This window comes from Cetorhinus maximus, chromosome 18 (assembly GCF_964194155.1).
Source record: "Cetorhinus maximus chromosome 18, sCetMax3.hap1.1, whole genome shotgun sequence".
Lineage (NCBI taxonomy): Eukaryota > Metazoa > Chordata > Chondrichthyes > Lamniformes > Cetorhinidae > Cetorhinus > Cetorhinus maximus.
Window position 1 is genome coordinate 1,130,301 of NC_135896.1, and position 25,367 is coordinate 1,155,667.

At 48.6% G+C, this 25,367-nt stretch overlaps 1 protein-coding gene across 6 annotated transcripts in view; it reads right to left on the reverse strand.

Moving 5' to 3' along the window:
• Positions 1–1,121: 1,121 nt before the first annotated feature.
• The window catches only part of LOC144692870 (G patch domain-containing protein 2-like), a 38,623-nt gene continuing 14,377 nt past the window's right edge, over positions 1,122–25,367 (reverse strand). Inside the window, exons 4-10 of one of the 6 annotated variants that reach the window (XM_078561939.1) lie at positions 19,336–19,512; positions 19,061–19,140; positions 17,118–17,185; positions 16,603–16,678; positions 8,969–9,054; positions 5,292–5,380; positions 1,122–2,529 (exon numbers count right to left, since the gene is read on the reverse strand). In XM_078561939.1, the coding sequence (XP_078418065.1) occupies positions 2,342–2,529; positions 5,292–5,380; positions 8,969–9,054; positions 16,603–16,678; positions 17,118–17,185; positions 19,061–19,140; positions 19,336–19,512 (764 nt within the window). In that variant the 3' untranslated portion in view covers positions 1,122–2,341. Of the gene's footprint in view, positions 2,530–5,291; positions 5,381–8,968; positions 9,055–16,602; positions 16,679–17,117; positions 17,189–19,060; positions 19,141–19,335; positions 19,513–25,367 lie in introns of all 6 variants that reach the window. The other 5 variants (XM_078561940.1, XM_078561938.1, XR_013579416.1 and 2 more) reach the window with 5 other exon arrangements.

The following is a 25,367-nucleotide window of genomic DNA, read 5'->3' on the forward strand; positions in this document are numbered from 1 at the left end:
TCAGTGACTTCTGACCTTATGATGGAAGGAAGGTCATTGATGAAGCAGCTGAAGATGGTTGGGCCGAGGACACTACCCTGAGGAACTCCTGCAGTGATGTCCTGGAACTGAGATGATTGACCTCCAACAACCACAACCATCTTCCTTTGTGCTAGGCATGACTCCAACCAGCGGAGAGTTTTCCCTCTGATTCCCATTGACTCCAGTTTTGCTAGGGCTCTGTGATGCCACACTTGGTCAAATGCTGCCTTAATGTCAAGGGCAGTCACTCTCACCTCACCTCGGGAGTTCAACTTTATTGTCCATGTTTGAACCAAGACCGAGGTCAGCAGCTGAGTGGCTCTGGTGGAACCCAAACTGCGCACCAGTGAGCAGGTTATTGCTAATCCACTGCCATTCGATAGAACGTTGGTGACCCCTTCCATCAATTCACTGATGATCGAGAGTAGACTAATGGGGCAGTAATTGGCCGGGTTGGATTTGTGCTGCTTTTTGTGTACAGGACATACCTGGGCAATTTTCCACATAGCCAGGTAGATGCCAGTGTTGTAGCTGTACTGGAACAGCTTGGCTAGGGGCATGGCCAGTGCAGGAGAACAAGTCTTCAGCACTATTGCTGGAATATTGTCAGGGCCCATAGCCTTTGCAGTATCCAGTGCCTTCAGTTGTTTCTGGATATCACATGGAGTGAATCGAATTGGCTAAAGACTGGCACCTGTGATACTGGGGACGTCTGGAGGAGGCCAAGATGGATCATCCACTTCTAGCTGAAGATTGTAGTAAATGCTTCAGCTTCATCTTTCGCATGTGGAGAGAAACTCCTCTGTCCCTAGATGCCCCCCCCACCGAACTCATCTTCTCTAAGAGACCCACTTCTTGCTTTCTTGGCCGTATTTCTTCTTAACAGCTGAGCACCCAACTTGCCCTCAGTGATCCCCATGTTAGCTGTTCTCTGTCACTCGTCCTTCTCACCTTCAAATCTGCTGTTATCACCCAGCCCTCAAAATTCCACCATAAGGGTGTTATATCAAAGCAAGTTGTTGTAGAAAAGGAAACAGGAAGAGTGACTTATCTCATTCTAAGCTGATTTTTTTTAAATCAAGTGAAAACCGAGATGTGGGAATGCAGAGGAAAGACTGAGGTTGCTCAGTAAAAATTTTAATGAAAGCATTAAAAGACCACTCAATGGTACATTTTTTCATATGGTTGTGAAATATCTAAATATTTGCACTTAAAATTTTTGTTTAAAACTTATTTGAGATGTTAGAAATTTCACTGAGAGGGGAAAATGGTGCACGGACATTTTTCAGAAAGCATTTTGAGTAATTTGGGAGAAAATGATTTGTGTAACACAAGGTGACAAGGAGCCAATTCAGAAATAGACACAACATTAATATAACTCCCTAGTGGAGCACAAATTACTGACATCACAGAGAAACATAATAGGCAAGTGGGCGAACTTCAGAACCGGCAGAGAACTTTCACAACAGACTTTCAATGAAGAGCAGCTGCACAAGAATGTTAATGCATTAAGGGCAAGATAAGGCATGGCGCGTTATCAATTATATAATAAACTGTGCGTTACTAGGTATAACACTGTATATATTATATAACACACTGTGTGCTACTGGGTATAACACTCGTGATGGATTCTCCCTTTGCTTCAACTGGTGAGTGTCTAGCGAGGAGATCAGCTGCTCACCGTCTAGGTCGCTGTCATTTCATATGTGGCGTTAAACCAAATCTTGACATATATCGTCTTGATATATAATCTCGCGTATATATTATATATAACACACCAAGTGTTACACTCGAGTATATGAAGCACATCATGTGTTACTGAGTGTAACACTCTTGGGGAGCTGAGTGTGGCAGGGAAGAGGCCAAAATCTTGGGATTCATTCAGAGCCCTATCCAAATCTCAGCTCTGGTTTTATGCCATGTTTTACAAATCACTCCTGTACACTTGGCATCCTACAGGGGCCCCTCCTTTATTCATACCCATCATTCAGAGTAACATCCTTGAATCCTGCCACTTCACTGTGCTGGGATTGGGTCCAGTTGGTGTTGTTGGTCTGAAGCAAGGGGGTGTTTAAGCCTTTCTTGTCACACTGCCCACCGAGAATGGATTCCGTTCCAGTCATTCTCACTCCAAGTGCAGTCAGAGTCTATGTGCAGGAGCATCACTGCGAGATGTCGGGGAGAGGGGGAATTAAAGTTGCTGTACCTTTGCACAGTCGCTCGTTTCATAATGAGGTCCCCATTAATCCTCAGAGCTTTATCCTGATGCTGCCGACACCAGCAGTTCAGTCAGTGAGTCTGTCCCATCTCTGGGGGCTTGTCATAGCCGGGCTGGTCCTGCAGGAGAGTGTGGAACCAGCTGCTCCACACGGTCCAGGGAGCCTGGTTTCTCTGCTCCCGATCCGGTTTGGGTTTGCCCCTCCACCCAGTCCATGCTTGCTGAGCTCTTGCTGCTCCCAGCATCCTCTGGACTCAGGTCTACATTGTCTCCGTGGTGACAGGTTACAGCTGCAAGAAAAGATGGAGGTTTTTCATTGATTTGGTTTACTCCCCGGGGAGCACAGAGTGTATCTCCCCCCTGCCCTAAGATAACCTCCACACTGAGTGAGAGAGGGAGCTCCAGCTCCCAATGGTTCTCAGGCACAGGGTCTGGAGCTGCAGCAGCTTCCGGAGCCTTATCCATATCTTTCATCTGCACAGAGGTGGCCGACAGTGAGCTGGGCAGGTCTAGAAATTATGTCCCCACTGACCCCTCGCCCAATACACTGGACTGGAAAAGTTATTCAAAGATCCAGAAGTTTTTTTGCCCATTCGTTTGTGGAATGTGGGTGTCACTGGCAAAGCCAGACCAGGTAAGGATGTCAAATTTCCTTCCATTAAGGGCTTTATGGAACCAGGTGAGTTTTTACAACAATCCGATTTACCAGTAATGGGTAGTTTTTCATTCCAAATTTATTTAATTAGTTGAGTTTAAATTCTCCAGCTGCCAGAGTGGGATTTGAACTCTTGTCTCCAGAGCATTAGACGAGGCCTCTGGATTAATAGTCCAGTAACGTAACCACTGCACTATAATCCTCAAATTACAAGGGAGGCGGTGGTGGGTATGAAGAGGGAAAGGAAAAGAGAGACAGAGTGAGGGGGTGGGGGTGAGGTCAGGACAGGACAGGAAGTTTCTCATTGCAGGTCACACCAGGCAACTGCCTATGCCTGACCCTATAAGCCGACACCTCACCCATCTCCCTGGGTCCACAGCAGCCCTCTTGTGACACTGGGTCTGAGTTGCAGAAAGTAGTCAGCGCCTGTCAAGCTTGGGCAGGTCTGGTGGGTTGGACACTGTCACTACAACTAATCACTGAACGCAGCACCATCAGTCTCCTGCTACCTAGCTCTCCTCCTCTGCCTTCAAGATAGCGAGGGGAGGGCAGGCCTGCCCAGAGATAACAGAGAGCCAGGGGCCAGGGTTATTCGTCAATGCTCCAATCAGCACCCAGGCTCAACCAAGTGAGAAAAACAATAAATGCACAGCGCCTGGAAAATGCAAGGATTGTTACATCCAAGAGTCAAACACTGACCCCAGCACACAACCACCCAGCATTCTATGAAAGTCTTGTGTCAAAGCCCCTGAAAGGTAGAGGCCATATAGTGCACAGTAAGACCCCATTAATACCAGTTGCTCTGCTTTGTCTGCTGATGTTTCATTTTCCTTTTATTTAATTCTTAGGACGTGGGCATTGCAGGCAAGACCAGCATGTATTGCAAATCCCAGACTGCCCTTGAGAAGGTGGTGGTGAGCTGCCTTCTTGAATCATTGCTATCCGTGTGTTGAAGGCACACGTACAATATTGTTAAGGAATCATGTTTTCCACATATCCCCAAATCGATCCCAAACCAATCCCACTGTCCCACTCCCTCGCATAGCCCTGTATCAATCCCCAAATTAATTCCACTGCCCCGCTCTCTCCCCATAACCCTGTATCAATCCCCAAACTAATCCCACTGCCCCGCTCTCTCCCCATAACCCTGTATCAATCCCCAAACTAATCCCACTGCCCCACTCTCTCCCCATAGCCCTGTATCAATCCCAAACTAATCCCACTGCCCCGCTCTCTCCCCATAGCCCTGTATCAATCCCCAAATTAATCCCACTGCACTGTGTTCTGATGAAGTCATATGGACTCAAAACGTTAACTGTGTTCCTCTCCGAAGATGCTGTCAGAACTGCTGAGTTTTTCCAGCTATTTTTTGTTTTTGTTTCAGATTTCCAGCATCTGCAGTATTTTGCTTTTATCCAAATTAATCCCAATGCCCTGTGCGCTCCCCATTGCCATCTCAATCCCAAACTAATCCCACTGCCCCACTCTCCACATAGCCCGGTATCAATCCCAAACAAGATCCAGGCAATGACCATCTCCAACAAGACAGGATCTAACCATCTCCCCATAACTTTCAATGGCATTCCCATCACTGAATCCCCCACTATCAACATCCTGGAGGTTACCAATGACCAGGAACTGAACGGGACTAGCCATATAAATACTGTGGCTACAAGAGCAGGTCAGAGACTAGGAATCCTGCGGAGAGTAACTCATCTCCTGACTCCCCAAAGCCTGTCCACCATTTACAAGGCACAAGTCAGGAGTGTGATGGAATGCTCCCCACTTGCCTGGATGAGTGCAGCTCCCAAAACACTCAAGAAGCTTGTCACTGTCCAGGACAAAGCAACCCACTCGATTGACACCACATCCACAAACACTCACTCCCTAGTGTAGCAGCAGTGTGTACCATCTACAAGATGCACTGCAGGAATTCACCAAGGCTCCTTAGACAGCACCTTCTAAACCAGTGACCTCTACTACCAAGAAGGACAAGGGCAGCAGATACATGGGAACACCACCACCTGGAAATTCCCCTCCAAGACACGCACCATCCTAATTTGGAAATATATCGCCGTTCCTTCACTGTCACTGGGTCAAAATCTTGGAACTCCCTCCCTAACAGCACTGTGGGTGTACCTGCACCACAGGGACTGCAGCGGCTCAAGAAGGCAGCTCACCACGACCTTCTCAAGGGCAACTAGGGATGGGCAATAAATGCTGCCCCAGCCAGTGACACCCACATCCCATGAAAAGAATTTTAAAAGCTAATTGCCCTGTCCTGCAGTGTGTGGTGTGGGCCGCACAGCAGTGACAGCTGGAACCAGGTAGGTACAGAGCCCAGTTGATGGTGATGCAGGGACAGTGGGAGGTGTGAGGAGTGACACTGATCATCACCTGAGGCAGGGCTGGTTACAGTTGCAGTTTTGCGCCTTCTTTTCACATCGCCAGTACACAGCGAGCCAAGGTGGACACTGGTCTGCCTGCTGGGAAAAATGGACAGCCAGAATTAACAGGTTTCTCAGCAACTCCATCTAAACTGTTTAACACAGCAAATATCCAACAATGTCAACACCAGGAACAATGCAGAACACCACAAGGTGGAGGTTTGGGGGGACATTTTGACATCGAGTGAGGATTGGGCAGGTGTGAGGTCTTTGGATAATTCACCCCTTCCTACTGATCCCAGGGTCACTGGACAGTGATCAGGAGCAGGAACCCTGGCTAATTTCCCCTCTCTCTCTCTCTCTCTCTCTCTCTAACCCAGGAATCACTGGACAGTGATCAGGAGCAGGAACCCTGGCTAATTTCCTCTCTCTCTCTCTCTCTCTCTAACCCAGGAATCACTGGACAGTGATCAGGAGCAGGAACCCTGGCTAATTTCCCCTCTCTCTCTCTCTCTCTCTCTCTCTAACCCAGGAATCACTGGACAGTGATCAGGAGCAGGAACCCTGGCTAATTTCCCCTCTCTCTCTCTCTCTCTCTAACCCAGGGATCACTGGACAGTGATCAGGAGCAGGAACCCTGGCTAATTTCCCCTCTCTCTAACCCAGGGATCACTGGACAGTGATCAGGAGCAGGAACCCTGGCTGATTTCCCCTCTCTCTAACCCCCAGGGTCACTGGACAGTGATCAGGAGCAGGAACCCTGGCTGATATCCCCTCTCTCTAACCCAGGGATCACTGGAGTGATCAGGAGCAGGAACCCTGGCTGATTTCCCCTCTCTCTAACCCCCAAGGTCACTGGACAGTGATCAGGAGCAGGAACCCTGGCTGATTTCCCCTCTCTCTAACCCAGGGATCACTGGAGTGATCAGGAGCAGGAACCCTGGCTGATTTCCCCTCTCTCTAACCCCCAAGGTCACTGGACAGTGATCAGGAGCAGGAACCCTGGCTGATTTCCCCTCTCTCTAACCCAGGGATCACTGGAGTGATCAGGAGCAGGAACGCTGGCTGATTTCCCCTCTCTCTAACCCCCAAGGTCACTGGACAGTGATCAGGAGCAGGAACCCTGGCTGATTTCCTCTCTCTCTAACCCAGGGATCACTGGACAGTGATCAGGAGCAGGAACCCTGGCTGATTTCCCCTCTCTAACCCAGGGAAGTGCAAGTGAAATGCTGCTTCACTTGAAAGGAGTGTTTGGGGCCTTGGACGGTGAGGAGGGAGGAGGTAAAGAGGCAGGTGTTGCACCTTCTGCGATTGCATGGGAAGGTGCCGTGGGAGGGAGATGAGGTGTTGGGGGTGAAGGAGGAGTGGACCAGGGTGTCCCAGAGGGAATGAGCCTTACAGAATGTGACGGGGGCGGGGGGGTGAAGGGAAGATGTGTTTGGTGGTGGCATCATGCTGGAGTTGGCGGAAATGGCGGAGGATGATACTTTGAATGCGGAGGCTGGTGGGGTGATAAGTGAGGACAAGGGGGACCCTATCATGGTTCTGGGAGGGAGGAGAAGGTGTGAGGGCAGAGGTGCAGGAGATGGGTCGGACACGGTTGAGGGCCCTGTCAATGACCGTGGTAGGGGGAACCTCAGTTAAGGAAATAGGGAGACGTATCAAGTTATGTCAAGGAGCAGGAACCCTGGCTGATTTCCTCTCTCTCTAACCCCCAGGGTCACTGGACAGTGATCAGGAGCAGGAACCCTGGCTGATTTCCCCTCTCTCTCTAACCCAGGGATCACTGGACAGTGATCAGGAGCGGGAACCCTGGCTGATTTCCCCTCTCTCTCTAACCCAGGGATCACTGGACAGTGATCAGGAGCAGGAACCCTGGCTGATTTCCTCTCTCTCTAACCCAGGGATCACTGGACAGTGATCAGGAGCAGGAACCCTGGCTGATTTCCTCTCTCTCTCTCTAACCCAGGGATCACTGGACAGTGATCAGGAGCAGGAACCCTGGCTGATTTCCTCTCTCTCTCTAACCCCCAGGGTCACTGGACAGTGATCAGGAGCAGGAGCCCTGGCTGATTTCCCCCTTCTCTCTCTAACCCAGGGATCACTGGACAGTGATCGGGAGCAGGAACCCTGGCTGATTTCCCCTCTCTCTCTCTCTCTATAACCCAGGGGTCACTGGACAGTGATCAGGAGCAGGAACCCTGGCTGATTTCCCCTCTCTCTCTCTAACCCAGGGATCACTGGACAGTGATCAGGAGTAGGAACCCTGGCTGATTTCCCCTCTGTCTCTCTAACCCAGGGATCACTGGACAGTGATCAGGAGCAGGAACCCTGGCTGATTTCCCCTCTCTCTCTCTAACCCAGGGATCACTGGACAGTGATCAGGAGCAGGAACCCTGGCTGATTTCCTCTCTCTCTCTCTAACCCAGGGATCACTGGACAGTGATCAGGAGCAGGAACCCTGGCTGATATCCCCTCTCTCTCTAACCCAGGGATCACTGGACAGTGATCAGGAGCAGGAACCCTGGCTGATATCCCCTCTCTCTAACCCAGGGAACACTGGACAGTGATCAGGAGCAGGAACCCTGGCTGATTTCCTCTCTCTCTAACCCCCAGGGTCACTGGACAGTGATCAGGAGCAGGAACCCTGGCTGATTTCCCCTCTCTTTCTAACCCAGGGATCACTGGACAGAGATCAGGAGCGGGAACCCTGGCTGATTTCCTCTCTCTCTAACCCCCAGGGTCACTGGACAGTGATCAGGAGCAGGAACCCTGGCTGATTTCCCCTCTCTCTCTAACCCAGGGATCACTGGACAGTGATCAGGAGCAGGAACCCTGGCTGATTTCCCCTCTCTCTCTCTAACCCAGGGTCACTGGACAGTGATCAGGAGCAGGAACCCTGGCTGATTTCCTCTCTCTCTAACCCAGGGATCACTGGACAGTGATCAGGAGCAGGAACCCTGGCTGATTTCCTCTCTCTCTAACCCAGGGATCACTGGACAGTGATCAGGAGCAGGAACCCTGGCTGATTTCCCCTCTCTCTAACCCAGGGACCACTGGACAGAGATCAGGAGCAGGAACCCTGGCTGATTTCCTCTCTCTCTAACCCAGGGAACACTGGACAGTGATCAGGAGCAGGAACCCTGGCTGATTTCCCCCCTCTCTCTCTCTAACGCAGGGGTCACTGGACAGTGATCAGGAGCAGGAACCCTGGCTGATTTCCTCTCTCTCTCTCTAACCCAGGGACCACTGGACAGAGATCAGGAGCAGGAACCCTGGCTGATTTCCTCTCTCTCTATAACCCAGGGATCACTGGACAGTGATCAGGAGCAGGAACCCTGGCTGATTTCCCCTCTCTGTTCCTAACCCAGGGATCACTGGACAGTGATCAGGAGCAGGAACCCTGGCTGATTTCCTCTCTCTCTAACCCAGGGGTCACTGCACAGTGATCAGGAGCAGGAACCCTGGCTGATTTCCTCTCTCTCTAACCCCCAGGGATCACTGGACAGTGATCAGGAGCAGGAACCCTGGCTGATTTCCCCCCTCTCTCTCTCTAACCCGGGGATCACTGGACAGTGATCAGGAGCAGGAATCCTTTATCTTTGGCCCACCCCGGACAGCGCTGAGACTCGTTCTGTTTTAAATGCTGTGCTCTGTGATGTTGCTGCACCCATAGCTGAGACTTACCTGGATTTGTGCTGAAGGGTGGAGCACTTCCTGTGAGAGCTGTCAGTTAGAACCTCCAGTGGGTACAGAGGTACCAAAGGGTTAAACTGCAAAGCAAAGATGGCAAAACAACATTACAGCAAGACAGGACCTGTGGGGAGTTTGCATTTTTTAAGCAGGCAAGGATCCTGAAACTTTGCTGCAATGGGTGTTAGAATCAGATCTCTGAGACTGAGGTTTTCTTTCACAAATTGGAAGGGTTTGGCCTGATCTGGATAAAAGCAAAAAACTGCGGATGCTGGAAATCTAAAACAAAAACAAAACTACTTGGAAGAACTCAGCCGGTCTGACAGCATCTGCGGAGAGGGATACAGTTGATGTTTTGAGTCCGTGTGACCTTTCATCAGATGAAGGGTCATTCAGACTCGAAACGTTAACTGTGTCCCTCTCCGCAGATGCTGTCAGACCTGCTGAGTTTTTCCAGGTAGTTTTGTTTTTGGCCTGATCTGGACATGTGGATGCCAACCTGGGATTCTTGGGAACTGTAAACAAGCAGACCTCATCCAAGAACTCACCGGATCTATAGGGGACTTGAGAAGGAGTTGTTTGTTTGTGATGAACTGTGAAGCATTTTAATTAATGAAGCCCCAGGAGACAGAAAGGCAATCACACAGGAGAGAGAAGAAACGGAAGTTGAGAAGCTGCTGGTTTTGAAGGCAGTCTTGTTGGGGAACAGGCTGAGGAAGGAAGGGTACCCTAACTGGCTCTCTCTCACTACCCTGCCTGCAATTGTGCGTGGCTTTCAATGTATAGCCAGAGTACCTCATCTGAGTGTAACTGGTCTGAATTTGGACCTGCAAAGCCGAGACCAGTCGGTGAGAACTTCCAGGCGTCCACCAGGACCAGCAGCCCATCTTCACACGAGGGAACTCCAGGTGCAGTGTGTGTGGTGTGGTGTGTGTGATGTGTGTGTGTGTGTGTGTGTGTGTGTGGTGTGTGTGATGTGTGTGTGTGTGTGGTGTGTGTGGTGTGTGTGTGTGTGTGTGTGTGTGTGGTGTGTGTGTGTGGTGTGTGTGTGATGTGTGGTGTGTGGTGTGTGTGATGTGTGGCATGTGTGATGTGTGTGTGTGTGTGATGTGTGTGTGTGTGTGTGGGGTGTAGGGTGTGTGTGTGTGTGATGTGTGTGGTGTGTGTGATGTGTGTGATGTGTGGCATGTGTGATGTGTGTGTGTGTGGTGTGTGTGTGTGTGTGTGGGGTGTAGGGTGTGTGTGTGTGTGTGTGTGTGTGTGAGATGTGTGTGGTGTGTGTGATGTGTGTGATGTGTGGCATGTGTGATGTGTGTGTGTGTGGTGTGTGTGTGTGATGTGTTTGGTGTGTGTGGTGTGTGTGATGTGTGTGATGTGTGGCATGTGTGACGTGTGTGTGTGTGGTGTGTGTGTGTGATGTGTGTGGTGTGTGTGATGTGTGTGATGTGTGGCATGTGTGATGTGTGTGTGTGTGGTGTGTGTGTGTGTGTGGGGTGTAGGGTGTGTGTGTGTGTGTGTGTGTGTGATGTGAGTGGTGTGTGGTGTGTGTGGTGTGTGTGATGTGTGGCATGTGTGTGTGTGGTGTGTGTGTGTGATGTGTGTGATGTGTGTGTGTCTTGTGTGTGTGTGTGTGTGGGGTGTATGTGTGTGTGTGTGTGATGTGAGTGGTGTGTGTGGTGTGTGTGATGTGTGTGATGTGTGGCATGTGTGATGTGTGTGGTGTGTGTGGTGTGTGGTGTGTGTGATGTGTGTGATGTGTGTGTGGCGTGTGTGTGTGTGTGTGTGGGGTGTAGGGTGTGTGTGTGGTGTGTGTGTGTGTGGTGTGTGTGTGTGTGGTGTGTGTGTGTGTGTGATGTGTGTGTGTGGGGTGTAGGGTGTGTGTGTGGTGTGTGTGTGTGTGTGTGATGTGTGTGTGTGTGTGGGGTGTAGGGTGTGTGTGTGTGTGATATAGGGTGTGTGTGTGTGTGTGTGGGGTGTAGGGTGTGTGTGTGTGTGGGGTGTAGGGTGTGTGTGGGGTGTGTGTGTGTGTGTGGGGTGTGGGGTGTAGGGTGTGTGTGTGTGTGTGTGTGTGTGTGTGGGGTGTAGGGTGTGTGTGGGGTGTGTGTGTGTGTGTGGGGTGTAGGGTGTGTGTGTGTGTGTGTGTGTGGGGTGTAGGGTGTGTGGGGTGTGTGTGGTGTGTGTGTGTGTGTGTGTGTGGTGTGTGGTGTGTGTGTGTGTGTGTGATGTGTGTGTGTGGGGTGTAGGGTGTGGGTGTGTGTGTGTGTGTGTGTGTGTGATGTAGGGTGTGTGTGTGTGTGTGATGTAGGGTGTGTGTGTGTGTGTGTGGGGTGTAGGGTGTGTGTGTGTGTGTGGGGTGTAGGGTGCGTGTGGGGTGTGTGTGTGTGTGTGTGTGGGGTGTAGGGTGTGTGTGGTGTGTGTGTGTGTGGTGTGTGTGTGGGGTGTAGGGTGTGTGGGGTGTGTGGAGTGTGTGGGGTGTGTGTGTGTGTGTGTGTGTGTGTGTGTGTGGTGTGTGTGTGGGGTGTAGGGTGTGTGGGGTGTGTGTGGTGTGTGTGTGTGTGTGTTGTGTTTTTGTTTTTGTGTGTGTGTGTGTGGTGTTTGTGGTGTGTGTGTGTGTGGTGTGTGTGTGGTGTTTGTGGTGTGTGTGTGTGTGTGTGTGTGGTGTTTGTGGTGTGTGTGAGTGTGTGTGCGCTGGGGGAATTCTTTGGGAAGAGATGATAGTTATACTTCCCCATTACAATTGGGTGTTAACCAGGACTTGCAACTTGTTAAACGGAAGCTTTGATAAAAATAAATGAGTCATTCTGAGTGTTTGAAAGAAGCCGGGTCAGAGTCTCTTTTCTTCTGGGTATGAGAGGTTTCGGTAAATAATTGGCTATCCTGGTGAGAAAATGAAACATTTAAATGAAAGGGACAGCCCTGCAGAGTAGTGGGGCTGGATAATTCACACACTCCTCCCATCCCGGCCGTAACATGGGGACCGGGAGAAACCTGACCCCCACCCCCACCCCCCGGGGCAGAGAGACTCCCGCACGGTGATGCACCCTAATATCACCGCAATATCAATTCCCCCCGCCCGCCACCCACCACCACCAGGACATGGGGGGGTCCTCATGAAGCCGCCACTGTGCCAAACAACAGCCACAGCGGCTACAGAGTCCACCAAGCCAGGCTGGAGCAGGGGGAGGAAACATCCTAACCCACCAACAGACCAAGATCTCTGTGTCTATGTCTCTGGACAGGACCAGGTACTGCAGCGGGTTAAAAGCAGTCCTTTCACTTACAGGGGAACATGTTTATACTCTCTCATGTTGCACATGTACTAGAATATTCTATAACATTGAGTCTAGAAGATTAAGGGGTGATCTGATTAAATGTTTAAGATGATCAAAGGGTTTGACAGGGTAGATAGAGGGAAGCTATTTCTGCTGGTGGGGGTTTGGGGAGAGGAGTCCCAAACAAACCTAAAATTCAAGTCAGGCCACTCAGGGGTGATGTCAGGAAGCACTTCTTCCAAGGAGAGTAAATGGAGTTGAGATGCAAATCAACGAATCCACTTCTTCAATGGGGGACAGGCATCATAACAAGATCAAGAGGGGCTGAATGGCCTCCTCCTGTTCCTGTGTAACAGGCTCAAGGGGCTGAATGGAGCAAGGGGATGCACGGAGAGGAGACTATGCCGGAGTGAGACATGGACAGTGTGTGTAGTTGGTAGTTTGATTCAGGCGGGAATTCGGTGCAGTGAGGCAGAGAGGTTCTCCCGTCTCTACTTTCTTTCAGCCTCCAGCGGCTGGTGAGTTTCATCCCCTTTGTCTCCACCAAAAACGTCGATAAAAAGGAAAAGAAATAGAATGAGGCTAAACTAACCAAAATTATAAAACAGATTGTAAGGCCTTTAATAAGTATATAAAAAGGAAGAGAGTAGCTATTGTTATGACCAATGCAGTTGGTAAAGCGGAGTTATTTAAAAATCCCAGAGGGAAACTTTAAACAACTGTCATAACCTATTATTTTAAGTGATTATGTTTGAGATGCAACTCTAAATTCAGGAATCAGACCACCAGTTCTCGAGGTTTTATATTTAACTAAATGAAACATTTTATTAATTTACACAGGTTAAAATATGTATATTCATGGCTACAAATTATTACTATCATAACTTTTCACAAATTCCCAAACTAATCTCCATTAAGGCAACAGCAATCCATAGACTTAACCAAACACCAGGCAAAGCATTTTCACCTTACAAATTCAAAATGAGGTTCTTTTCACTTTGGTTCCTGTGGAGACAGCTGGAGGTTTACAGCTACCTTTTGATCTCACATTGCCTCTGCTCTGCACAACCGAAAACTACTGAAGTTATACCTACCACCCCCATTGAATGTAAATACTCATTGTATCAACAACCTCTTCTGACAATAAAACTCCTCTCATAGCACCAATTTTATTAGTAATATAAACATATTGCTTGGTATCGGCTAGAAAGGTGTCAGTTTTCACCCCACTTCTTGAATGCTCTATTCAAAAAATACAAATGCACTCTACCTCTCTTACATATCAAAACTAGTACACATCAGAGCACCCAGACTAACTGGCTTTAAACCAATTAAGACACACCCACAGACTAAACCTCTATTTTAAAAGAAAAATATTTTCCAATATTATATACATTAATAGCTTCATGACACTAAAGTAAACTTTGTCCCTTAGAAGCGGAGAATGGAGAGAAATCATCAAGGGGAATGAGGAAATGGCAGAGGCATTGAACAAATATTGTGTCCGTCTTCACAGTAGAAGACACGAGTTTCATTCCAGAAGCAGAGGGTACCCTAGGGGCCATCAAGAGTGAGGAAATTAAGGAAATTAATATCAGCAGAAAAAAAGTATTGGAGAAACTTAAGGGACTAAAATATGACAAATCCCTGGGACCTGCTGGCTTGTACCTCGGGTGCAAAGAGACTTCAAGGAGATTTAGACAGGCTAAGTGAGTGGGCAAGAACATGACAGATGAAATATTATATGGAAAAATGTAAAGTTATCCACTTTGGTAAGAAAAACAGAAATGCAGAGCATTTCTTAAATGGTGAGAGATTGGGAAGTGTTGATGTCCAAAGGGACCTGGGTGTCCTTGTTCATGAGTCACTGAGAGCTAACATGCAGGTGCTACAAGCAATTAGGAAGGGGTGTGTTGGCCTTTATTGCAAGAAGATTTGAGTACAGGAGCAAGGAGGTCTTGCTGCTATTGTATAGAGCCTTGGTGAGACCACACCTGGAGTATTGTGTACAGTTTTTGTCTCTGTATCTAAGGAAGGATATATTGGCCAGAGAGGGAGTGCAACGAAGGTTCAGCAGACTGATTCCTGGGATGGCGGGATTGTCGTATGAGGGAAGATTGAGGAGATTGAGGAGACTGGGCCTGTAATCTCTAAAGTTTAGAAGAATGAGAGGTGACCTCATTGAAGCGTACAGAATTCTTACAGGGCTCGACAAGGTAGATGCAACAAGGATATTGCCTCTGGTTGGGGGGGTCTAAAACCAGGGGACACAGTCTCACAATAAGGGATAGGCCAATTAGGACCTAGATGGGGAATTTCTTCAGTCAGTGGATGGTGAATCTTTGGAATTCTCTACCCCAGAGGGCGCGGAGGCTCAGCCATTGAGTATGTTCAAAGCAGAGGTCAATAGAGTTCTAGACACCGATGACATCAAGGAATACAAGGATTGTGTGGGAAGATGACATTGAGGTAGAAGGTCAGCTATGTTCTAGTTAAAAGGCAGAGCAGGCTCGAGGGGCCGAATGGCCTATTCCTGCTCCTATGTTTTGATGTTCTAAAAGGGATAGCGACAGAGATAGTGGATGTGCTGGCCACGATTTCCCAAAATTTCTCAGATTCAGGAACGGTCCCATCAGATTGGAAGTTGGAAACTTTTCAAGAAAGAAGGGAGAGAGAAAACAATGAACTAGAGGCCAGTTAGCCTAATATCAGTTGTTGGGAAAATGCTGGAATCTATTATTAAGGAAGACTTAACAATGCACTTAGAATAGCATAGTATAATTAGGACAAGTCAACTTTATTTTACTAAAAGGAAATCCTGTTTAACAAATTTATTAGAGATTATTGAGGATATAAGTAGTAGGGTAGCTAAAGGGGAACCAGTAGATGTAGTATATCTGGATTTCCAAAAGGGATTTGATGAGGTGCCACACAAAGATTAATAGGCAAGATAAGGGCTCATGGAGTTGGGGGTAATATATTAGCATAGGTAGAGGATTGGTTAATGGATAGAAAACAGAATGTGGGCATAAACAGGGCTTTTTCAAGTTGACAGGCAGTGAATAGTGGAGTGTCACAAGGATCAGTGTTGAGGCCTCAGCTATTTACAATCTATATTCATGCCTTAGACAAAGAGATGGAGAGTAATGTGTCTGAGTTTGCTGATGATACCAAGCTAGGTGGGAAGGTAAGCTGTGGGGAGGACACAGAGAGGCTGCAAAGAGAAATAGACAGGTTAGGTGTGTGGGCAACAAGATGGCAGATGGAGTATAATGTGGGGAAGTGTAAATTATTCACTTTGGTCGCCAGAATAGAAAAATAGAATATTTTTTAAAAGGTGAGAAACTTGTAAGTGTTGATGTTCAAAGAGATTTGGATGTGCTGGTACAAGGAACGCAGAAAGTCAGCTTTGGTGAGACACATCTGGAATACTGTGTGCAGTTTTGGTCTCCACATTTAAGAAAGGATATACTTGCATTGGGGGTGGTACACCAAAGGTTCACTAGATTGGACCCTGGGATGAGGGGGTTGTCCTCAGAGGCTGAGTAAATTGGGTCTATATTCTCTGGAATTTCAAAGAATGAGAGGTGATCTCATTGAAACCTACAAGATTCTGAAGGGGCTCGATAGAGGAGACGCTGAGAGATTGTTTCCACTGGTCGGTGAATCTAAAACACAGGGACACAGTCACAGGATAAGGCGCCGATCATTTAGGGCCGGGATGAGGAGAAATTACTTCACTCAAAGGGCTGTGAATCTTTGGAATTCTCTACCCCAGAGGGTTGTGGATGCTGCTTCACTGAATAAATTTAAAGCTGGGAAAGACTGATTGATGTCTCACAGGAAATCAAGGGATATGGGAAGCGGACAGGAAAGTGGAGTTAAAGCCTAAGATCAGTCAAGATTGTACTGAATGGTGGAGCTGGCTGGACAGGCCATATGGTCGACTCCAGCTCCTGTTTCTTGTGTTCTTGGGAATGGCCCCATCCTATTCCTGTGTAACAGGCTCGAGAAGGGCTGAGTGGCCTCCTCCTGTCCCTGTGTAACAGGCTCGAGAGGGGCCGAGTGGCCTCCTCCTGTCCCTGTGTAACAGGCTCAAGAGGGGCCGAGTGGCCTCCTGCTGTTCCTGTGTAACAGGCTCAAGAGGGGCCGAGTGGCCTCCTCCTGTTCCTGCATTCCCAAACCTCACAGATAATGGTCTCTCTAGCCAACCCTCTCTGCCTTCTGCAAGCTTTTTCTAAAGGGTGTTTCCTCATCAAATTTACAACAGCCAAGAATCCAAACCAGAACTTCTAATAATTCAAGAAGAATTTCAGTACCGGGGTAAGCAGGAGAAAAACAGAGCGTTCAACTTACCCCTCGCAGGGATTGAAGCCGGTTCAGTACACTCCACTCTCGGTACTGACCCCGCACACAGAAGTTTCTCCGCAATCTACAACAGGGAAGAGAATCATCTGAACACACCCACATTCATGGAGCACTCAGAAAGACAGACACAGCTCGTGGCAGGGTCCCCACCTCCCCTGGACCCTGTCTCCTTTCCTGGCTGAAGCAGGGAAAGTCGGCCAGAGATCAGTCCAGGCATTGAGCAAAACCCCCCACATCCACCCAGAGTAACTGAGGGAGTGAGAAGCTCAGGCTGCAGCAGGTCAGGTTGGTAACCTCATCGAGAGGTTCAGCTGCCTTATACACAACAACAGATACCACTCCCATTTTGGACACAGCAAAATCAATGAGCTGAAGGGAGGGGTACATGGGGTAAAGGTGTGTCAGCATCTTCAAGTCACAGGGCTGAGTGTCTCAGTTTTCACAGCTTCCCACACCAATGGGGTATTAAAGGCTCCCTTGAATGTTTGAATATTGCCACTTACTCCTTCTGATAGGGGTCCTGCCCAAAGTGACTCACTCTCTCATTCGGGATCGCACCTACAGGGCCCTCCTGCTAGAACAGATACAGACACAAATTACTTCACAGAGTCAAAGCTCACAGAAGGTAGCCATTTGGCCCATCGCACCCATGCTACCTCTTTGAAAGAGCTATCCAATTACCCCCACTCTCCTCCTCTTTTCCTATTCTTGTACAGTCCTTATTCACTACCTCCAGCTAGAAAAGGTACGATTTGTAAATCCAACTGGGAATCTGTAATGAGGGGTCAGTGTGTGATATGAGAAGAGCCAGTGACTGCAGGGGTCAACTCCAACCCCTCTCTCTCCCTCTCTCCTCCCAGCTTTCTCTCCCTGTCTACCTCTCCTTTCCCTGCCCCATACTTCCTCTGCATCCCTCTCTCCCCTGTCCCCTCACACCCCTCTTCCTCCTCCTCCCCACTTCCTTCCTTCTTCCCCATCCCCCTACACCTTCCACCCATTCCCATCTCTCTGTCTCTTTCTCCCTCCTCTCCTTCTTTTCCTGATCGTTCTATCCATCTCTTTTCTGTGGGATCTTGCTGTATATCAGGTTTCCCTTTATTACAACAGTGACCGCACTTCACGAATTCTTCATTGCTTGAGGTTGTGAAAGGGACTGCATAAAGGGACTGCATAAAGGGACTGCATAAAGGGTCTGCATAAAGGGACTGCATAAAGGGACTGCATAAAGGGTCTGCATAAAGGGACTGCATAAATGCAAGCTCATTGTTTTAGGGTCAGTACTGAGAGTGTTAACACGATGACTATAAAATTCACCCTGGATTTAATTGTTGATTTCTAAAATGAGACATTCTGTCAATCAGTTTGGAGATTACTCACAGACAAGACTCGCTGGAACTAAACAGAAGCCAATGTCTTCAAATTATCAGCTAATAACTCACCATCGACATGCTAACTGTTTACATTTCAATTATTCTTGATTACTCAGTAATAGAAGAGTTTGTCTCCACTCATTCACATTGAGCAGCCTCATTATTTATCAGTTCAATTATATGGCCCTGAAAACAGCTCACAATCCCAAAATAACCAACTCCCAGCTCACTGGAATCAGGAAGAATTAATGAGCAAAACATAGCTCACACGACCTGCCTGAGAGCTCAGAAAACCGACACGAGAGGCAGAGATCAGAGAGACAGGGGAGGGTGAGGGAGAAGGAGAGGCGGGAGAGTGAGTGAGGGCTGGTGGGCGAGAGAGGGCGCAAGAGAAATAAGTCATGAGGAGAGGAAGAGGAGGATGTTAAAAGCAATGGCAGCCCAGGGACGTGCTGAAGCCGCAGGCTGGGGCAGGTGTAACACAAACATGTGAAGGCAGGGGAGGCTGAGTAACACTCTGGACAACACGTTGGACATTGTCCCCCTCCCCCCCCACCACCCAGTCTCCCAGCGCTTCCCTCCCAGTCCCTCCCTAGCCCCCAGCTTGTCCCTCCCTAGCCCCCAGCTCCCGGTCCCTCCCTAGCCCCCAGCTCCCGGTCCCTCCCTAGCCCCCAGCTCCCGGTCCCTCCCTAGCCCCCAGCTCCCGGTCCCTCCCTAGCCCCCAGCTCCCGGTCCCTCCCTAACCCCCAGCTCCCGGTCCCTCCCTAGCCCCCAGCTCCCGGTCCCTCCCTGACCCCCAGCTCCCGGTCCCTCCCTGACCCCCAGCTCCCGGTCCCTCCCTAGCCCCCAGCTCCCGGTCCCTCCCTAGCCCCCAGCTCCCGGTCCCTCCCTAACCCCCAGCTCCCGGTCCCTCCCTAACCCCCAGCTCCCGGTCCCTCCCTAGCCCCCAGCTCGTCCCTCCCTAGCCCCCAGCTCCCGGTCCCTCCCTAACCCCCAGCTCCCGGTCCCTCCCTAACCCCCAGCTCCCAGTCCCTCCCTAGCCCCCAGCTCGTCCCTCCCTGCACCAACAGCATTACCTTGCCTGTCAGACGCCTTCGACCTTTCCGTATGCAGCGGGCTGCAATCCCTGGGAGACGGTTCAGCCGAGCGTGGTAACCTGAGGAAGCAGAAAACAAAACTGGCGTCTGTTACTAAACACAGCAAACCAGGGGACATACAGAGCAGGGCAGTGGGGACAGCAGGAGGGGAAGACAGTTGCAATAAGAGAGGTGGAGCGTGGGGGGAAGAATTGGATGTACATCATGTTCAGGGTTTGGTTCTGCACTCCCACTTCAGTCTCAGCTCTCCTCACCTCTCTGTGCTGGCCGAGAGGGCAGCAGGAATGCAGGTGAGGCATACTGTCCTACACCCTGGTCCTCGTCTGCCAGCGGCGCTTTGAGCTGCGTGTCACAGTGAGGGAGCAGCTTGGGGATACGGAACCCTTGTTCACATTCACCCTCGTAGAACCAGTCACTCTGCTCATCATCACCTGTGGACAAACAGTACAAACACGAGTCAGCAATCCATTTACTGTGCAAATCCAGATAATAAACCCCACCCAGGAGACGCAACCCTCACATACCCTGGGAACGAGGGCGGCCGGAACTGTCAGGAGCAGCAGTGGAGTTGAGTTTAGAAACGCCCAACGCCGCAAAGTATCAGACCTAGTTCCTCTTGTACATTACACCATTTTACCAGAAAGAATAAACTTGCATTTCCATAGCATCGTTTATTACCTCAGGTTTTTCCCAACGTGCTTTACAGCCAATGAAATACCTTTGAAGTGTAGTTCCCTCCCTAACAGCACTGTGGGTGTACCTACACCACACGGACAAAATCCTGGAACTCCCTCCCTAACAGCACTGTGGGTGTACCTACACCACATGGACTGCAGCGGTTCAAGAAGGCAGCTCACCACCACCTTCTCAAGGGCAATTAGGGATGGGCAATAAATGCTGGCCCAGCCGGTGAAGCCCACATCCACTGAACAAATGAAGAAAAATCTGTAATAGATTAACTGGCCCTAATCTATTTCTAGCGACTTGCTGTGTGTAAATTGGCTGCTGAGTTTCCTACATTATAACAGGGATGAAAGTTTGAATGAAAGAACTTTCTCTCCCCACAGATGCTGTCGGACCTGCTGAGTATTTCCAACAGTTTCTGTTTCTCTTTCAGGTTTTCAGCATCCACAGAACTTTGCTTGTCACAGTGACTATCCTATTTCATTGACCATAGAGGACCTCGGGCCAGCCACTGAAGCCAGTCTCCAATGCCTTCCAAAGAGAGACAATATTCAGAGAGACAGAATCAGCTCAGCACTTCTTACAGTTTAAGGAGACTTGGGGATGAGAAGTTCACGGTCTCTCCACCGAACTCCAAGCAGAAATACAGACTGACCATCTCCTATCCTCAGCCCTCAATCCGGCCATTCCTCTACTTCCCTCATTGCCTCCCCTCCCCCATTCCGAAGCACAACTCCCAATGCACAGGACTGTCACTCACCTCATCTCGCTGCTGCTGTAGACTTGTTCAGACAAAGTGTTCTGACAACTGTTAAATTTCTTGCCATTTCCAAAGCCAATGTGATTAGCAAACCTTTCACTCCTCATTAACTCAAACCGACAAGTTCTCATTAACACAGACACGCAGCTAACAACAGCAGCCCTGGGAAACCGTGTCCAGACGTGCCAGGCTACAGCTCTCTACCTTGTCTAAACTCACCCAGTGTCACTGTTTAAACTGTTTAACCCAATACACCCAGACCTCAGGGCACAGAGGGCACACCAAGGTTACCTGGGGAATCAGTTTGACTCAGTCACTGCTCCCTGCAGATGGATCTGTCCTGGGAGATCTGGGGATACCCCTGGGACAGGGGCTACAAAGATCCACAAAACCCTTTTCACTCCTACTGGGTAATTATTCCCTCCACACTGTCCGCGTCAAACATTCCCAGGACAGGTACAGCACGGGGTTAGATACAGAGTAAAGTTCCCTCTACACTGTCCCCGTCAAACACTCCCAGGGCAGGTGCAGCACAGGGTTAGATACAGAGTAAAGCTCCCTCTACGCTGTCCCCATCAAACACTCCCAGGACAGGTACAGCACGGGGTTAGATACAGAGTAAAGCTCCCTCTACGCTGTCCCCATCAAACACTCCCAGGACAGGTACAGCACGGGGTTAGATACAGAGTAAAGCTCCCTCTACACTGTCCCCATCAAACACTCCCAGGACAGGTACAGCACGGGGTTAGATACAGAGTAAAGCTCCCTCTACACTGTCCACATCAAACACTCCCAGGACAGGTACAGCACGGGGTTAGATACAGAGTAAAGCTCCCTCTACACTGTCCACATCAAACACTCCCAGGACAGGTACAGCACACGGTTACATACAGAGTAAAGCTCCCTCTACACCGTCCCCCATCAAACACTCCCAGGACAGGTACAGCACGGGGTTAGATACAGAGTAAAGCTCCCTCTACGCTGTCCCCATCAAACACTCCCAGGGCAGGTACAGCACGGGGTTAGATACAGAGTAAAGTTCTCTCTACACTGTCCCCATCAAACACTCCCAGGACAGGTACAGCACGGGGTTAGATGCAGAGTAATGCTCCCTTGTGCTCTATAGTTCAATGCCATGAGTTCCTCAGTTAATGTCAGTTCTTTCACTGTCTATTGAAGGGCTATTTCGGAATTGATTGTGGTGGGGTCTGGGACCAGCTGCAGCCATTGCAAAGTATTCACAATCAAACATGTTGGTGTTAATCCTCCACACAAGCCTCCTTCCACACTACTTCCTCTCACTCTGTCAACTTATGCTTCTAATTATTTCTCAATAATCTATGTTGCTTCCCTTTAAATACATTCAAGCTATTTGTCTCAACCACTTCCTGTGCCAGTGCATTACACATTCACACCACTCTCCAGGTGAAGAAGTTTCTCCTGCATTCCCAATCAGATTTATTAGTGACAACCTTGTATCAATAGCCCTAGTTTTTGTCTCACCCTCTCCATGCCACCCTATCAATCCCTGTCATACTCTTAAAGAGCTCTATCAGGCCACCCCTCAGCCTGCAGGAACCCCAGCCTGTTCCAATTTTCCTGATAGGTATAACCTCTCAGTTCTGGTAATAGGAGAGAACACGGAGCACCAAAGGGACATCCCCATTCCCCAGTGCAGCAAAGGGCTAAGTGGTATAGGATGAGAGGGAAAATGTCACTAAGCTAAGTTAATTTAAACTAACTATACCTTAAAGTAAATCAAGTAATTAATTTCAAAGCTTAGAAGAAAGTTAGCTTGATTAAAAAGATGAAGTTTAAATAAATAATTTAGACAGGGTTATCTAGGGATGTGATGTGCATAACTTTACCATGTGGGAGTCTAGAGAGCACAGTGATCCTGGACAATGCCCTGTGTGGCTTGAGAAAATTCAGCTCAGAGTTGCTGAGCTGCAGTCTGAGCTGCAGACATCGCAGAGGATCAGAAGGGGAGAGAATTACTCGGACACTTTGTTCCGGGAGGCAGTCACACTCCTTGGGTTAGGAAGTAGTACAGGTACAGGTACAGTCTATCTGTACGATGAATTAATCACATAGACAGGAATTAATAGATTTGATCTAACAGCCGTTTTGGAGACGTGGTTGCAGATTGACCAAAGTTCAGAATTAAATATTCCAGAATACTTGACCTTTAGATTACAATGGGAAAGAGGGAGTTGCCCTGATAATAAAAGATGGGATAAAAACAATAGAGAAAGAATTTTAGCTCAGAAAATCAAGATTTATAATCAGTTTGGACAGAGCTAAGAAACAAAAAGGTTAGAAAGCACATTGGGGGTAGTTTATAGGCCCCCTAATAGTAGTTGCTGCAGTGCACAGCAGTGTATACATCAGGAAATTAGAGGAGTGTTTCCCAACCCTCTATATGTCACGGTCCACACCTTTGTACTGTAAAACATTTTGAGGCACACCTCCTATTTCCTCCAATTGAACTGCCCTGTAGCAAAAGCTTTTTATCTCTAAAACCTCCTAACAACACGTCAAGCCACCATCTAATACAATTTTCATTCGTTTAAGATTACAGTGAAAGCCTTATCACCAGTTGCATGTCAAATACAATGTTTTTATTGAAAACGTACACAATTTAAAAGCCTTTCCCATTAAAGATTTTAATTGTTTTCCTTTTTACAAATCTAATTTCTCAATATGAAGGTGATGCTGTGAAGAGTAATCTTTCCGATAACGTTAGTGTGATACCTGGGCCTGCCTCTGGGGGCAGCCTCTCGATCCGGGGAGGGGCTACCTCTCAGGGCAACTCGCAGGTCTCGCTCCAACGACTGGTGCTCCCTCCTTCTGGTTTTTTTTACATCAGCCAGTGGTGAGAACGCCAACTCACACAGGTAGATTGTGGGAAACAGGGAGAGTACTGCTATAGCGCGATCTGAAAGAGTTGGAGATTCTTGCCCTGCAAACAACCAAAATGTGTCCCGAGGAATCTCTGCAAACTTCCGTTTCAGTGTACGATCCATCCTAAGCTCTTTCGGTTCCCCTTGTTCTTTTAACTACAACTTCTTTAACGATTCAAAGGAAAGAGAACTAAATAGATCATGTACCCCGTCAAAGTCTTCCATACTCGTGGAGGGTAGTAGCATTCAAATTTCTCATGCAGTGTTTTGAGATGTGTGGAGGTGATGTGCCATGACATATAGAGCATGGTTTTGCCAGCAGGTTTCGCCGATGCCAGTTTGAACATCTCAGTCGACCCACTTGCCATTTCTTCCTGTCGAAGGCCCCTTTTTGATCTGAAGCCTTGAAGTTTATCTGAGGCAGTCAGAATGTTCTCGTTTCCACCCCCCACCCTTGCATTTTAACATTCAGCTCATTCAGATGCCTGACTATATCTGAAAGATATACAAGCTTAGCACACCAAGAATCATCACCGATTAAATCTTTGTGGCAATTCACACAGAGCTCATAAATACAGGGAGAGGACCTTCCCCTGAGATAGAGTAAACCCTGGTACTCAACTCCCACCTCTTCACACAAAATAGTAAACAAGTGGGATTGTAAAGAACGTGATTTTACACGATAGCGATTTTCACTGTTTGGTCTAATACGCAGTGAACTTAGGAGGGGTTATTTGGCAACAGGGGCTTCACAGTGCAGGATACAGTGGCTGAGCTAGAGGTCAGGATTCTGTTCTTTACCTCACTCACAAATCCTTTGACTTTTTCCATTTTCGAAGCCTCTCCATCAGCGCAGATGCTATTAGACGTGGTCCAGTTACGATTGTTTTCCTCCAGATATTCAATTGTGACACAAAAGATTTCCTCTCTGGTCGCACGAAATTCTCTTTGATAGAATCCCCGTCAACATACCTGACATTGGCTAAGCGCTGGCAGTGTCCACTAACATCGGTGCAGTCATCAATCAGCAGGGAAAGGTTTCTACTCATTTCTACATCCTCTTGAAGCACCCATTCAATATCAGCTGACAGTTTGTCAATGTGCTGTTTGATTGCATTATCAGGAAGAGGAACTTTGTAGATTTCTTTAGCAGCATCAGCTCCCAACATTACTCCCCCAGTAGTTCTGCAGGCCGGCAGAGTTAGTGTCTTGGCAATGGTCTGCGGCTCCTTCAATGTTTCTACAAGCTCAGCCACCAGGTAACTCACCCCCTGCGCAGTATCTAAAATCCGCACACCCCACCATACGCTGATCCTGCTTCACGTTTTGTTCTCTCAGGCACTTGAAGTGCTGTATATCCTCACCAGAGAGTGAGCAGTGTTTTGTATTGAAACAACTTACTTGGTGCCATTTCAGCGTTTGAGAGCTTCTCCCTGCAAATTCAGCATTCTGGGACAGGGCAAGAGGCATCACCAGTCCACGAAAATCCAAAGACCAAGTAGCTGTCACTGTCTGTGTACGAATCTCACTTTTATCTCCTGAGGTTCTGTTCTATTGAATCAGAGCGGGATTCTTCACTTCTATTCAAGAACTTATCCATGGCATGATCATGGCAAGAACTTATCAATGACCAATCACACCAGACTACACAATAAACGCCCTCAAGCATCAACTTACAAGCACAATGTCAGCTCTTCAGCCACAGCAAGCAGAACACTAACTGCTCTAAAGGTGAACCTTTTGCCCCTGCAGCACAGACCTACCAACCTTCGGTTGCCTTCGCAGATCTTCGGGGCTTCTTCTGAGGTCACTTTGACTGCTGGGGCTTCTCCTGAGCCTACTTCACTTAAGATCTGCTCCTCACAGCCTTTTCTCTAATTGGAGCCTGTTTCTCTTGCACTTCGCTTTGTTGGTTCCTGTTTCTGACCTCTGTCTTCTT